Here is a 15,462-nt window from a genome sequence, read left to right as displayed (position 1 = left end):
TTCCCAGTAAACAGATTCTGGCATGAATCAGGGTCTCCTTTCCTGGGCAGAGAAGTGGTGGCCCTCCAGCCACGTCCCGTCATCGGACTGCCTTACTCCCAAGACAGACCGATGCCTGCAGTACAGATGTGTTCAGATTTAAGGCCGTAAAACGAAATGGGTTCCCTTCAGTTCCTGTCTGACAGGGGCTGTGATCCAAGGTCAGGGGGAGTAACAAGATTTTCGTGCAGTTGGTCACGTACAATTTCTCTATTTTTAGCAAAAGAATGTCTTCCTCCTTAGAAGAGGCACCTGCACCAGCGAGAAGACAAATCACAGTGAAGAACGTGATCTATTTAAACTTACTTTTTATTATCATTTTTTTCCAGTTACCCAGCATGCCACAATCTGATTGCTGACCTGGATGAAACAGAGTGAAATAAATGGTTTACAAAGAGATATTTACATTCATCTGATTTGTTCGTGAGATGCCACAGAGCACCACGACCTTCCCGGTGGCCGGCGCCCCGGACGGCAGCAGGCGGCCAGGTCAGCCGCATCTACTGCCCAGCGGTGCCCGTGCGGCCAGGCCCCACGCCGGACCAGGAGATCTCCTGCAGTTATGTTTGCAGAAATGGCTTGAAGTTAACTGTGTTCTGATAAATCTGCTCATTTGTATCCTGTTACACATGTGAATTTCAATAAATGAACTTTTTTAAAGACCTGAATTGAAGCGTTTCCTTTTTACCTTGTAGTGATGAACGAAACACACCGAAAAGGCACATATTTTAACTAGGCCAAAGGGCATTAAGGACCAGACTTTCTTCCTGCCACTCGTGTTTCTCTCCCTCTTCATGAGCTAGACACCGTCCTTCCACTTCTTACGCTCTGAATCAACATCTCATAAGGCTCCATCGTTTACCATCCTGCTAATCTGTGCACAGTCAGGAGACGCCAGGAAGCGCTGTTCTGTCCGCTCTGTCAACAAGAACAGACAAGGACGCGTCTTCGGCCTGGCGGTTTGGGTTTCTTCTTCAGTGTGCGGTTTGAGAGGAGCCTGACAATGTACTTCCTGAAGTGACACAATTGACTTGGAGTTCTATCAGATGTCTGTAAACAGATCATTGTTTTAGCTTCAAATAGTATTTCTACGATACACAGGTGAGCCCTCAAATGCTGGAAAGTAATAAAAATGGGCGCTGAAGATGCTGGGTTGTCTCTGAGGAGGACAAGGATACACCACAGGCTGCAGGCAGGACAGGGCCCTGACCTCAGGCCGCTCTCCCGGCTGGCAACCCAGCACCCTCACCCTCGCCCTCAGTGTCCCCCACCCGTGCCTCTCAGGACGGATGGGGGGGCGGGGTTCAGCGTTGGAGGTGGGGAAATGATACACACGCAAAGACCGTTCAAAAGTCTCTCGAGCACGGACGAGTTCAAGCCTGAAAGAGCAGAACGTCTACTCGGATCCAGTTTTCGATCTCCTCAAATGTGCTAGACATAAAGGGTGTCGCAGAAGGTATGTTAATTGTCCCTAATTCTGTGTTAGGACTACAGTAAATAAATGACACAATTCTAAAAATAGCACCTTTAAAGAATTGTAAGAGGTCGCTTTATTTTAGCCTCCTGGATGTGTGAATCCCAGTGGTTTTGAGAAGAGCACGTGGAAGCCTGCCCTCAGGTTTGGCTGTGTGACACACGCACGCCTGACTCACTTTGGTCCCAAAGCCGTTCCTCTACTGAGCTTAGTCCCAGAAGCCAAGCCAAGTTTCTACGATAGCAGGCGTATGAGGTAAAATCGGAAAAAGGCCCCATCCAAAATGCTTCCAGGTAATCAGACTGTGGTACAACCGCCCTACCCGTCTAGCAGCCACGACAGAGGTGGTTAACCTGCCAACACAAGCTCTCAGAAGGGAAGCGTGCGGAGCAACGCGTTCCGCGTTCTCAGGAAGACGTCACCGATGAGCGACACTCCTCAAGAGAGTTCCGGGTCCAGACCATCTGCTGTGAAGACTGTTAGGTCCTGACTGAACACATTTCCAAGGAGACCCGGTCCGTCCCTGACTTCATGGGAGACCTGCCCCGAACCCACTGTGGCGCGGTCGGCGTCTCCCCTTCGGAGGCGGCCCTTCGTCCGAGTCTGCACGACCACGCTACTGCCACGTCACTGAAGTAACAACATAATCCTGTGTGTGCGTTCGGGGCTACAAGAAACTGCTGTATTTTCCTGTCACATTTTATGTAGGGTAGGTTAATACCAGCTGGAGCTATTAAAAATCTCTTTGTTTTCCAGAAAAGATTTTCTGAGATTACAGAACCACGTCCAACAACAATAAACAGAGAAGTAGCAGATTGACATAGTGCTTTATTTAAGCTGTCTGTACGAAGGAAAATAATGTGCATCCCTATCATATACGTGTAAAAATACTAAGGATGTACAGTGTACAAAAACAGTTTCTTGTAGTTATTTCACATCCTTGTGGGTCATATACTTAAGGAAATGAACAGTTTTAGTTTTAGTATGACCAACAGTAAGAGTAATACAGTTTCTTGGGTTCATAGTTGCGTCTGCTTAAAATCCTTAACCAGATGACTAGATCTTGCGCGGATCTAATGAAAGAACTAGCAAGGTCAAGAAATGTCACAAACTATAAAGCTACAGGGAGGTAATTCAATTACCAATTTAGAGGTTTTCTTTTTATTTAAATAAATACTTTACATTTCATGCTTGCCTGTAATGCACTACCAGGAGCAAGATAAGGAAATTCTACTGTAGACAGTACAAACAGTAGCAGCAAAGTGTGTACGTTGAGGTGTAATACAGAGACCCTGCAGTTAGTAAGGGAGGCCCTTACCTTTGTACTCTAGGAGAAGCAAGGGGCCCCTGCAAGAACAGTCAGCTTTAAGAAGCCGGAAATCAGGTACGGGAAAATGGAAAATACTGGAATAATGCTATGTAATTAGTGTAGAAAGCAAAGCTGTGAGCAACCTGCCAGAAATCCAAGCAGAAATGGCCAACTTCCTCCCAGGTGGCTGCACTGAGACAAGAGGGCAGACTTCACGAGAGTTAGTACGGGGTGGAGTCCACCAAGTCTGAACCGAACTCTGATAGAACGATCCTGGGTTTCAGGCCTTGCCATCTGCCGGCAGCCCATGCCACAGCCACGGGCAGCCTCGAGGGCAGGTGCAGAAATCTCCAGAAATCTCCCTCTACACACACGTGTTACCTGTCGGTCCTCGGCGCCAGCTGATTGAGACCTGGGGGGTGAGAGCGGGGGAGGGGGAAGTCTGGAAACACCTCGGTGCCTCTGACGGATCTCGAGGCCGAGAGTGACTGGGCCTGGAGAGCTGGCTGGGAGGCTTGGCCAGCCCGGGGCACCGTCCACGCGGTCCTTAACCTTTAGGAAGTGTCCTTGGCCAGGGTCATGGAAATCACCTTAAGGTTTGGGGGGGGGGGAAGCTATCGAAGTGCTTAGTGTACGGGCCCCCCCTTTTCCTCGAAAGGGACAGACGCTCCGCACAAACCTCAGCCAGCCTCAGCCGCCTTCTCTGCCTCTCCCTGTTCCTCTTGTATATAATGGATGCGAGACAACTTACAGGACATACCTCCTAGTCTACTTTCTAGTCAAAGTGAAACATTCAACATAATTCCAAGGGAAGAAAAAACAAAAAAGTGAAGCTACATGTGTCAGAAGGAATGAACTACCATTTCCTGTAACTTCCTACTCGATGCTGAGGATGAACTTCACTCAAGTAGAAATATGAAAAATTAGGATAAAACCTATGTCTGAATATGTCTTAGCTGCCTTAGTAAAATGCCCTTTAACCCCCTCAGCCCCAGTGGCCCGCCCACCGCCAGCAGTGGCGTCTCCTGTACAGACCACACTTCCAGCGTCACGAGGCTAAGACATCTGCGTATGAATATGATTCATCCTACTCAGAAAGTCACTCGCTCTTGCGCACAACGCATCTCGACAGTGACAGCACGTCATGCCGCAGTCTTCCACGGGGAGCTGTCAGATCACGTGACCGATCCATCCCCACGAACGCTCCGTGGGGCCGGCTGCCAGCTTCCGCAACAGGGCCCCCGGCCCCTGGACTTCATAGGCTGCTTTGGAAAATGTCAGCTCCTAGCACCAAAGGGTTTAATCTGAAGATCATCATTAATGAAGGAGAAAGATGAGGTTTGCATACATGTCCCCTCTCAGTGAGAAATGTTGGAATTGGGGGACATGAGTATATACAGAAAAAGAAAAGTTGGAGGTGTTCTTTTTTTGTGTTGTTTTGTGTTTTCCCTGATGGCTTAATTCAGTGATAAATGTACCATGAGCGGAATAAACACACCAGGTTCTCACCCCTTACTGCCTACTTTGTAAATACTCGAGATGCGTTCCTTTTGCCAAGTCAAGTTGGTTTCTCACGGTCACGCGGGTCTCGGTTTCCTCCCCCGCGTTACGTCGCCAGGCGTCAGAGCCTTTCCATCCTCGAATGAGCAACACCGACATCCTTCTGTCTCATTAACCCCTCGGCTTGGAGAGTTGGGGATTTTTCTCACTTTCAGCACCAAGGGGTTAAATGACAGCATCTCTTCTCCCAAAACCAAATTCTAACCAAGATGTACAATTTCAGAGCCTCGTCCGATTTTGTCACATAGGAGAAAAAGTGCATGCCTCTCATTGGCGTGTACATCCTTGCACACGGGTCCAAATAAACTGCAGTGAGTCTATTTCATGTAAGTTGGCGCTGCATTTGCTAACATGACACACAGTTTTCTTCACTAAGAAATAAATACTACTGCAATATAAACAAAATCATAAAAGGACATTCAAAGATTTAACATCCGAGAAAAAGCGAATTCACGTAGAACTCAAGGTAAAAACTTAAAACAAATAAGGCAAACACCTGTTTACCTCGGTGTACAAATTTTGGTGAAAAGCAGGGTCATTATACCTGTCTACATTCTTCAGCCATCAGAGGTGATAAATATCAAGAAGGGAAAAAGGTTTCCAAGCACAGGGAAAAAAGAAAAATGCTCTCTGGTGCAAATGGTTTCATAGCCCCTTTAAGTGACCTGCCTCTGCTGTGCATATGCCTCCTTCCCCGGAAGGACAGTGTTCATCTGCCGCCAGCCGCCAGTGAGGTCTGGACGTCCGGGTGGGGCGGCAGGCTTCCTCGGCAGCGTCCGACAGGGATTAAGTGTGTGTCTATCGAGCTAGCTCAACGGTTCGTCAGGCCTTCTCTCGGATGCTTCCCTACGGACTCCAGCCAGGTCTGCGTGCGAGTTCCCCACTCTGTGCACTGATCTGATAGGCTCTCCTACAACCCGCATATGCACATCACCACCCTGCCGCAATCGCTTACTCTGAATTACACGCTAAATCTTCTTAGTCTAATTAGTTTTTGATTTATCTTCTAGAAAGTTAAAAAATGTACCTAGACTCAGTGTATCTCATTTAGCCTTCACTGTTAGGGAAAAACAAAAACCAAAAGATCGAAAGATGACAACTGTGCACAAGTGAACAATGGCGGGCTCGTGACTTCCAAAGACTGTAAAATTACCTCTTAAAGTTGCTTATAGGACAGTAAGACAGTAGCAGCAGCAGCATGAGACCGTAGACGGAGATACAATTTCATGCAAAAACAAACAGGTGTGTTTGCGTACAGGTGTGTTCTCGTGGGGGTGTGCGTGGGCTGGGGTGTCTGGAGGCGCTCCTGCTTTGTAAGAGCTACGACTGGTGTGGTGTCCAGGAATCACCTTGAGGAAGAAAATCCAGGATGACCGTGAAGGAGCAGAATGAGGGCCTTATTCCCGGCCGCTGGCAGAGTAGGAGAACTGAGGGAAATGTGGCCGCCGCTCGCTGTCCACACCATCCATGCCGTCCTCGTCATCTGCGGGCAGAAAGCGGCCACTTAGCGTACGTTTACCTTTTGCAACACCATCTCCGGTCTTCTTAGTTTGAACTTCTAGCATCATGACGATTAACAGAGGCAACGAGCTCCCAGAAACTCGGGTTTGTCAGCAAAACACAGACTAATTAAACTTAATCCCCAAACAATCTCACTTTCAAACACACGATCCACAAAGAATAACAACATCAAATCATCTCCTTCAAGACATGACCATCTTAAGACTCAGGATGCTGTGAAAAAAATACTATTGAAGAGAAGACTTTTTTTAATAAGAAGGAACAAACGAGATTCGGTAACCCTCAATTTCACGAAACCGCGCATGTCAAAATTACAGGGATCAAACCCTAAGGCACCGTGTTTGTCTAGAATCCGCTACCAACTGCCTTTAAATGTGCGTATTTTTTTTTTTCATGGTGCTTTAGGTGTGACTGCAAAATAAAGCTTCATATGGGCCCTTAATTTTACAGGACTCATTATTTACTCTACATCTCATATCTGTCTTTAGTCACCATTCCCAATTTCCCTAAAAGGCAACTTTAAACCAGAGTAAAGAGAGGGTAAGATGTCAGCATCCAAACACTAGCTCCTCGGGAAACCAACAGCAGAAAGACACTCGAAGGCACAGGGGAAGCTGCTTTCACATTAGCCGCCCTCATCTTCCCTGCCTTCCCACATTTGAAGGATCTCAAATGGTCACCCAAGCCCTTCTCATAACCGTTCTGGTGACTGAAGTCCCACCCAGCAGGGGGCTCTTCCTTGTACGTCATCATGTGTTCAGTCACCCCAGTCCACACCATCCCCTGTGCACCTGCTCCGGGCTCTGGCCACCCTCGGGGTTCCGCGTCTGTGCAGGGGTGCCCGCAAAGCCCCTCCTGCTCTCCCCCAGTGGGCGGGGGTCACGTGCTGGCCCACAGTGAAAGCCCCAGAGGAGGCTTTCAAACGCCCAACCTTTTTTGCTTCAAGCAAAATAATTCCACTTCCTCAAATACATACAGGGAGTACATTGCTGATCCCTTGGATTTTCCAGCCTCTCCAAGAGCATGTATGTCACATCATGGGAGAAATCACAGCCTGTCACACAAGGATGACTCTCTGTGCTCCTCGATGACACCACATTCCTCTGGAGAGCAAACGTTTCTGCTCTTGCCTCACTGTGCTTCTTCTCAATATTCTATTCTGAATACAGAAGATTCTAGAAAGGGATCAAGTTGCTAACCATTTTCAGCCTTGAATGTAACAGAAAATATCACTGGATTAGGTGGGAATCAGTCCATGGAGAAGATCTGTGGCTTCCTGCTCCGTGTAGACCATGGACCTCCACAGGCTTCTTTCCTGCTGCTGACAGGCTTATTGTCAGCATTTCTAGAAAGCCCTGTGATTTGGGGAAATCTCTGCCTCCCTATTATCAAATATTTGCTAGGCATCAAGCAAACCACATGCATCATTTAGATGAAATACCTTCCACAGTATTTTTAGCTGCATAAGAGGTGGTAGGGGCTGGGGATGGCCTGTTGAGTCACAAAGTATAAAAACTCTAGAGAAAAGGCAGCTGAAAGCTTAATGTTCAAATTCGGAGCATTCTGCGTGAATCACATTTCAAGGCAAGAGTCTTCCCCACCAACAGCTTTGTTCGGCTGAGTGTTTTTCTGCGCCATGAACGTGCAGATTGGCTGGACTGCCCGTGCAGAGGCTGGGCAGAGAGGGGACTGTGCTATGCTGCCCCTACACCACACGGGAGCCACACAGGAGGGACCGGGCTTCCTTCCGAGGAGGAGCATTTACTGCTCTAGGCTGCACGTCAGCTGAGAATTAAGAATCTTCATTCTGTAGCTTGAATAATAATCACATTTTCGAACACGAAGAAATCTCAGTCTCACAGATGACTAGGCCAGGGCCCCACACCTTGAAATTCTCTAATGCTGATGACCCCACCATTCCCTCAGGACCGCTGCCTCCTGGGGCCAGTATCTGATCCTTCCCTGAGGAGGTGCTCGGGGGAGGCACTGGCAGCCCTCTGATCTGCACAGGTGGGGGGCTGTGGAGGGAGGGGACAGCAGCCTGCCCGAGCCAGAGCCCGCAATAACACACCGTCCACGAACAGGTTTCTGCTCTGAAAGCTGGGTCGCAGGGAACCATGCTGACCACACACAGGACCCACACTAAAAACACGAGACCTATCTGGTACAAGAAAGCAGAGGTCAACTCCCCAGTCCGCATCAGAATCTCCAGTCCGAGGAACAATCCATCGCCCAATTTTCTTAGTGTTTAACAACTATAATTATATGGCATTACAAGCTACTAGATCTCAAAGAAATCCTCTTTTCCTGTATAAGGGAAGGCAGAGGACCATTCATGGGTAGAATGCAAGACGACACATTCCCAAATCTGTTCAATTAACACCAGTGAGAACAATCTGGCACGTGACCACAGCTGTTTGCAGGGAAGAACATTTTGTCTAACTGCTGATTTGTTCTAAAAAGTAACTCCATTCTGCCTCATAAAAGCAAGGTGGCAAGTGGGGAGACAACTGTCACATATCACGGAGGCTTTGGGAACAAAACCTCCGCGTGTTAGCCGCTGGACGGCCACGGCCATCCCAGCACCACCACTCAGAGCTGCAAGAAAAGATCAAGTGAAATGTAATCAAGCTTGGGGTTTCACCAGATCTCCTTTGATTTGGCCTCCTACGAGAATCCAGGATGCACCCAGGGGACATCCAGGTAAAGACTGGCTGCTGTGGCCCTCCCTCCACCAGGCGCCCCCTGGCCTCAGCTGGCCCTCACTCCCTCTGCAGAGTCAGGAAACCAGACGCCCAGTCAGACGCAGGACTGTGCTGGACTCAGGTTTCTGGGTTCCGATACCTGAAACAGCCACACGTTCCTAGGTCGATTCTGAGGTCCACCTTGGAAGGTACTACAGTGTGTGGGCCTCCTGCTGACCCCGGTCTCACACTAGAAACACACTTTATACCCTTTCAATCAGCGAGTCACTGGACAGATACAGCGTTCCCCATGTCTAAAATGACACGGATGCTGTTAGTGACAAAATGCTTGGTCACGACATTCGTTCTGCTGACCAAGAAGGTGAGACGCCGGGTTCAGATTATATTCTAGAAACTGTGCTGGGTCCCCCTCATTTTCTAAGTTCTAGAAATCAAGCCACAGAGGGTGTGTTAACGACACGCTCTCAGCACGACCAGTGCCATGTGAGTCTGGAGTGTGGGGTGAGGCTGCAAGTTGAATCCTGGAGACATCCGGGCCTTGACCGCCAGGGCTTCGAAATCAAGTCAGTATGAAGAAAGGACTGATGGCCAGGGCAGCACCTGCCACAGAGCCTGAGGTTTAACTTACTCGTAGTCCTGGATTCGGGAGCTGGTCTGTGGGGTCCCTTCCACTCCCTGCATATTTTGGCCTCCCAAAGTCCTCCCAGATTCATGCCCACTCTTCTGCTGGGCATTTACTGTACTGGGCCTGTCACCACGCTCCTAGCATGCATCACAGGACACAGAACACTACAGACCGTTTTGTGTGGCACTTCAATAAAATCAAAGCTACGGCCATTCAAAGCTGCACAACTCAGGTGCTTTTCCCAAAGAGATGGCTTCTCAGGCACACAGCAGGGGAAAGTCGGGGCCCGGGGACATTAGCCAGCCCTGCATCCCCTTTCCCAGAGAGCGGAGTGACCCGCCCCATTCCAGGGATGGGGTGGCAGAGTCAGGACGTGAACAGGGGCACCCCCAACCCCAGTCTCTTCTCATCCTTTACGGTTCCCTTTGCCTTGCGTTTCAGGCTCACCAGGCTCATCCTTGCTGGGACTGGACTCCCACCTTTGGAAGCAAAATATGTCCTCGTTGGCTTTGCGTTTACAGACTGTCCCTATTTCTGTGACTTCCAAGACCACATACCTAGTTGTCTTAAAAGAGTCCACAAATTCCAAAGCTCTCTTTACCAGAGAAAACGGTCTCGAAGAGGTGGTGGCTGACACAGAGACACGTTGGGACCTCACCTTCTAGGTTGCTGTGGGTATGACGTGGGGTGGCGAGAAGCACAAAATCCTGGGCGTGGGTGGAGGCCATCAGTATGATCCAGTATGATCTCTGGAAAGAGCTGGCCACCTTCCGGCCGGGAGCCTACCCTGCCTCCCACCATAATGCTTATTCATCATTTAGTTCCCTACTATGACGGTATCATTATCAATGAGTTTATGTTTGTGATTGATTTATATATTTGGGTGCTTTCACGTTTGGAGCATAAATGTTTACAACTGTTAGGTTTTCTTGGCGGACAGACCACATAATTATGATATAATGCCCTTCTTCATCTCTTGTTACAGTCTTTATTTTAAAATCTAGATTGTCTGATATAAGTATGGCTACTCCAGCTTTCTTTTGGCGACCATCAGCACGATAGATGGTTCTCCATCCCCTTATTTTCAGGTGTCTTTAGGTCTAAAATGGGTCTCCTGTAAACAGCAAAGAGATGGATCTTGTTTTCTTATCCTATGTCTTTTGATTGGAACTAGTTTAGCCCATTGACGCTTAGAGTGAAAGATATGAATTTATTGCCATTATGTTGCCTGTAGACGTCATTCATTTAATATATGTTTACTGAGCACTGACACTGGGCCAAGTGCCCAGCTAGCAGCTGAGGCCAGCAGTGAATAAGAAACCAGGTCGTTCTTCTCAGGGTTACTGCTTTCTAGTTGGATATACAGACAGTAAACAAAGGAATAAACACATTAACTGGAAGACCATCAGCAATTGTCAACGTACAGCATCAAGGGGGGCAGGAGACGGTGTCCAAAATGCTGCACCATTCTTTAGATGGGAGGTTGAAGAAGGCTCTCTGAAAAGTGACCTTTAAGCTGCGATGTGAGGACGAGTAAGAGCTGTTCATGCACACGTCGAGGGAAAGAGCACCACAGGCAGGACAACGCTTAGCACACCAGTGCTGAGGCACGGTAAAACACAGTGAGGCATGGCGTGCTCCAGGGGTGGCTGAACGCAGGGACGGGGGACAAGATGGAGCAGGAGAAAGCTGGGATCAGACAGGCCTGTGGGAGCCAGTGGGATCAGTCAGATTTAGAGTACAGATTTAGGGAGCCACCGGAGGGTTGTGGGCAAGGGCAGGATGTGGTCTGATCACAGGTGACAGCATATCCAAATGATAAGGCCTAGCAAATGCTCTATGGCGGAAAGTGCTCACGGGCCCACCCACCACCTCACTGGTGCTGCCCAGCATTTCAGACGAGTGGATTGCCTGCCACGGTCCACTCTGGGACCAGTGGAATCAGTGCCACGGCCTGTGCCCACCATTCTGCTCACGCGGGCCCTGAGCTACCTGCCCACGACTGCACAGGGTGTCCAACATGGTCTTCAACTCTTACCATTGTAAGATCAAGACAGAATGGAAGCCCGTCGTCCCACTGGGGATATACCCTGAGAAGCACTTCAACATACTAATCTTGTCACAACTTGGCCTGGGCCCCGGCAAGGCTGCTGACACTGACTGAGGGACTCGGGCAGCTCAATTTCTCTTTGGGTTGCAATTTCTTCCCTTACAAAATTAAAGTTAAGAGGTTCTTAACTTGCAGCAAATCTTAAGAAAGAAAAGCACACTTAGGCGTATCATACGTAATTATATTTTTCACTTCAGGGTGTGTTCACAGCCCCTTGTTGTCAGGCCCCGGGCCCGGGGCTGGAAACCCCAGACCATCAGGTGGCCACGTCTGCTGCTGGAAGAACACCGCGCCTCAACCTTCCCGCTCACGGACCCTCACTGTGAACAAGCACTTCCGCTACCCTGCCTTTCACAAAGGCAAGAGGGGGGAAGAACAGTGGGAAGGGACCTAAAGGGAAGAGAAGGAGAGAAAACTACCACAAAGGGATTGTGAGCCAAGAGACGTGTGACTGGAAGAAATCTGGCTTTTCAAGCCTGCCCCTCACACTCAATTTTATCCTCGCTGCTGAGCTAATGACGACAGACACACAGTCCTTTGTCGGCATGAGAGTGTCTTGTCTGGAAGTTTTATCTGGTACCTTTCTTTCCTTGAAAGCCCACGTGTTTGGGATATTGATCGAAGAGTGTGCACATACTAGTGTCTGCGGAATGATCTTACGTGGTGCATGAATGTTCAGTTTTAACACACGTGTAATTCACTTTACATGTATCAAAAAGTTACTAGCAAACAAAATTATGTCTTTACAGATATTAGTGCTTAAGACAAAGCTAAATAAAAACAGGGTGATTCCATTTAGAGTAATTTAGAACTATTAAGAATGCAGGAAACCAGAATTAGCGCGATTCTGAGGGTGGTCTGGGAGGGAGCAGTCGGGGACGCACAGCAGGGTCTACCTCAGAATCCTCTCAGCGGATGGCAAGAGCGCGTTACAATAGTAAGCAAGGGCTAAGTCATCTATAATTTAGTCTGTAATTCTCAGGCTGCAATTTTTCTTTATGTAATTTTTCTGGCTCCCAAAAACGTTTCTCTCAGCTACTGTCTTTGGTATTTCCACTTCAGAACTCCATGTTCTTTTATGAGAGAAACAGAAAGAATGCACTCAAGCAGGGAAGGGACAGAGAGAGAGAGAGAGAGAGAGAGAGAGAGAGAGAGAGAAAGGAATCCCAAGCAGGCTCCTCACTGTCAGTACAAAGCCCAATGCGGGGCTCGAACTCAGGAACATGATTTTAGATCATGACCTGAGCTAAAATCAAGAGTTGGAGCCCCAGGGACTCCACATTCTTAAGTGGAATGGAGTAAGTCACTGTGGAATTTGATGTTGAAAATATCCGATAAGAAAATATCAGGGGCCCCTGGGTGGCTGAGCTGGTTAAGCATCCAACTTCAGCTCGGGTCATGATCTCACGGTTCATGGATTCGAGCCCCATGTAGGGGCTCTGTGCTGACAGCTCAGCCTAGATCCTGCTTCAGATTCTGTATCTCCCTCTCTGTCTGCCCCTCCCCTGCTCACACACTGTCTCTCTCAAAAATAAACATTAAAAAAAATTTTTTTTTCAAAAAGTGGCTGTTTTTTTTCAATTATAGTCAAACATTTTCAACTATTAGGTTTACTTACATTTTTCAGGTGGTGTTATTGTAATAGTCTGAGCTGTAAATTCTTCATCAAAATATCTGGTATCTGTCTCAGATGTTACTTGAGGCTTAAAAGGAGGTACAAGCTGCAAGAAGAAAGAATAAGACTCCTGTTAACAGATTGCAATTTAGGAAAATTAATTTCTAGGATAAAATTAGGAAGCAAATAATGAAGTGAACAGTGCCAGAGAGACCACACTCTGAGTCACTGTGTACGGGAGACGTGGAGTTCGGCTTCCCAGTCAACAGTCGGGAGCACAGAACAGGAGGTACTTGGTTGTTCTGTATAAAATTGGAGGGATTGTGTGAAATAGAACACGTGAACACCAAAGAACAGGGTGCAAAGAGGATACTGAAAAGTCCTAGTTTTTCCCCCAGGAACAAACATGCACACAAACCATACAGATGTAAAGCCCTGTAACAAAATGCAGGCTCTACCCAGTGCAGCAGAAGCACGACCTGCCCTCGGTTCTCCCGCTGGCGCCTGGCCCACCAGGCTGTGTCATTAAGAACACTACCTAGTGACAGTTATTCCAGGTCACCGGGTGCTGCCCCTGTACTTGGCACAGAACGACACCTGCTTACTTCAGATGGGCATTAACTCCTGCCCCTGCCCTGGGACGGGGGTCTTGGGAGCCCCTGAAGTTAGGTGCAAACGTTGCGTCCCTAGGTCGCATCAGATCCTTGTTGGGGACAGTGACCCAAGAGAGGGTCAAGAGTGATCACTCTAGGAACTGACAGAGCTGGATTCTTCTGCCTCAGACCTGCAGCAGGTGTGGCACTGGGGAAGCCTGGGGCTGCTGAAGGTCACAGAAGCCACAGAAGCCCGAACCTCTGTGACCTCCACCGGCTGGGGTGTGACTCCTGCTTGTCAGGGCTCTGGCCTCGAAGGAGAGTCTACAGATTTCTTGTTCACACAGGGAGTCCCGACCCAGGACCTGGAGTCGGAGTACACGCTCTCACGAGTACCATTCAGAATACGAGATACTGCTTTTATTGTTTTATTTTTTTAAGGTTTATTTTTATTTATTTTGAGAGAGAGAGAGAGAGAGACGGAGGGGGGGAGGGAATGGGGAAGGGGCAGAGAGAGAATCCAAAGCAGGCTCTGCCCCCATCAGTGCAGAGCCGGATGTGGGGCTCAAACTCACAAACCTCAAGATCATGACCTGAGTCAAAGTCAGACGCTTACCCGACTGAGCCACCCAGGCACCCCAGGAGACACTGCTTTTATAATAAAATTCCCGTGTGTACAGAAAAACAGGAAACAGAGTGATAGAAATCAATGTTTTATACAAATTTTACGAAACACACAACTGGCTTTAACTCAGTGCATTTTCCCACTCTTACTGTCATCAAATTTATGTTAAATAGTCAGGCAAAAATCTTTAAATTATTCTCTAGACAGACTGTGTTTTAAAACACCAGGGGCTGAGCAGAATTAAAAGCACATTTTCAGAATGAAGGACCACACCTGTTTATGGCCCATGTAACAGAGCATTTTTAATCTCTTTTCTTCTTATCATTCCTTCTCTTTGCCCCCAGTGCACAGCCCCGGTTATTAGCAAGCACTTTTGGGGGGACGGACCTAATCCAGGTTCCACTCGTCACTGGCAGTGGCTTCGGAACAGCAGCCTGGTTTTCCTCCCACAGCCTTGATCTCATCTGGGCCAAGCTCCTCTGTCACACGCACCCTGCTCTGTGATGCTCCCCAGGCCACGTGAGCACTCGCTCCACTGACAGAAGTCTTCCCTCTTCCTCTCAGACTCAAGGGCGTTCTTACACACACGGGAACAGCAGAGGTGATCGGGATCAGAGAACTTGGGGCTTTCCTCTTTGAAGAAGGAGGGGTCACTGCCTCTACCCGCAGACAACTGGAGACTGGGGCTCTGGTTGAGTCACCATTTTACAAATGCTCAAAAAATGGTTCCTCCACGCCCTTCCAAGCAAAAATTTGCCACAAGAAACTCTTCTTGGCAGAGGTGGGTTTCTGGGCATGTGCCGTCGGCTTTGCTAACCTCTGCCCACCCTTCCCAGCGGCCCCCTCTGAGGGCAAAGACTGGCCTGCCAGTTGGGGGAAAAGCTGCCAGCCTTTCAGGTGAGAGCCAGAATGGTCACTCACACGAGATCTGAAAAGAGTTTTCAAAGGTCATGGGAGGCTTAAGCTCATCTCTGCTCAGATGTCCCAGTGCTACAAAGGCTTGCCTGGCCTCCTCTCCCAGGCGGCCGCCCTCCCGTCCCCTTCTATCCTCACACTGCTTCATTTTCCTCCAAATGGTGTTTCAGCATCTGACTCAATACACCTACGCACACACATGCAAAACAGACTTACATTTGTTTACCGTCACTGCCATTCCACCTTCTCCCAACAAAACAGAAGCTCCGTGAGGGTGAGGGCTGACTGACACACAATAAACTGTACGTATCAGGAGTGTACGAAGTGACATGTTTTGACATGTGTACTCACCCAAGAAACTATGACCAAAA

General features: G+C 48.5%; 2 protein-coding genes across 14 annotated transcripts in view; one reads left to right on the top strand and one right to left on the bottom strand.

Moving 5' to 3' along the window:
* Positions 1 to 707, top strand: part of SDCCAG8 (SHH signaling and ciliogenesis regulator SDCCAG8) — a 249,215-nt gene extending 248,508 nt beyond the window's left edge. For all 5 annotated transcript variants that reach the window (XM_047840475.1, XM_047840473.1, XM_047840472.1 and 2 more), the window contains one exon: positions 369 to 707. In XM_047840475.1, the coding sequence (XP_047696431.1) occupies positions 369 to 398 (30 nt within the window). In that variant the 3' untranslated portion in view covers positions 399 to 707. The remainder of the gene's footprint in view (positions 1 to 368) is intronic.
* Positions 708 to 2,323: 1,616 nt separating this feature from the next.
* The window catches only part of AKT3 (AKT serine/threonine kinase 3), a 310,747-nt gene continuing 297,608 nt past the window's right edge, over positions 2,324 to 15,462 (bottom strand). For 4 of the 9 annotated variants that reach the window (XM_047840477.1, XM_047840482.1, XM_047840478.1 and 1 more), the window contains 2 exons: positions 12,962 to 13,064; positions 10,382 to 10,938 (listed from right to left, as the gene is read on the bottom strand). In XM_047840477.1, coding sequence (XP_047696433.1) covers positions 10,778 to 10,938; positions 12,962 to 13,064 — 264 coding nt within the window. In that variant the 3' untranslated portion in view covers positions 10,382 to 10,777. Of the gene's footprint in view, positions 5,866 to 10,380; positions 10,939 to 12,961; positions 13,065 to 15,462 lie in introns of those variants that run through there. The other 5 variants (XM_047840479.1, XM_047840485.1, XM_047840481.1 and 2 more) reach the window with 4 other exon arrangements.

The sequence above is a fragment of the Prionailurus viverrinus genome, chromosome F1 (assembly GCF_022837055.1).
Source record: "Prionailurus viverrinus isolate Anna chromosome F1, UM_Priviv_1.0, whole genome shotgun sequence".
Classification (NCBI taxonomy): domain Eukaryota; kingdom Metazoa; phylum Chordata; class Mammalia; order Carnivora; family Felidae; genus Prionailurus; species Prionailurus viverrinus.
The sequence above is the reverse complement of the archived record's forward strand: the minus strand, read 5'-3'. Positions and strand labels throughout refer to the sequence as shown.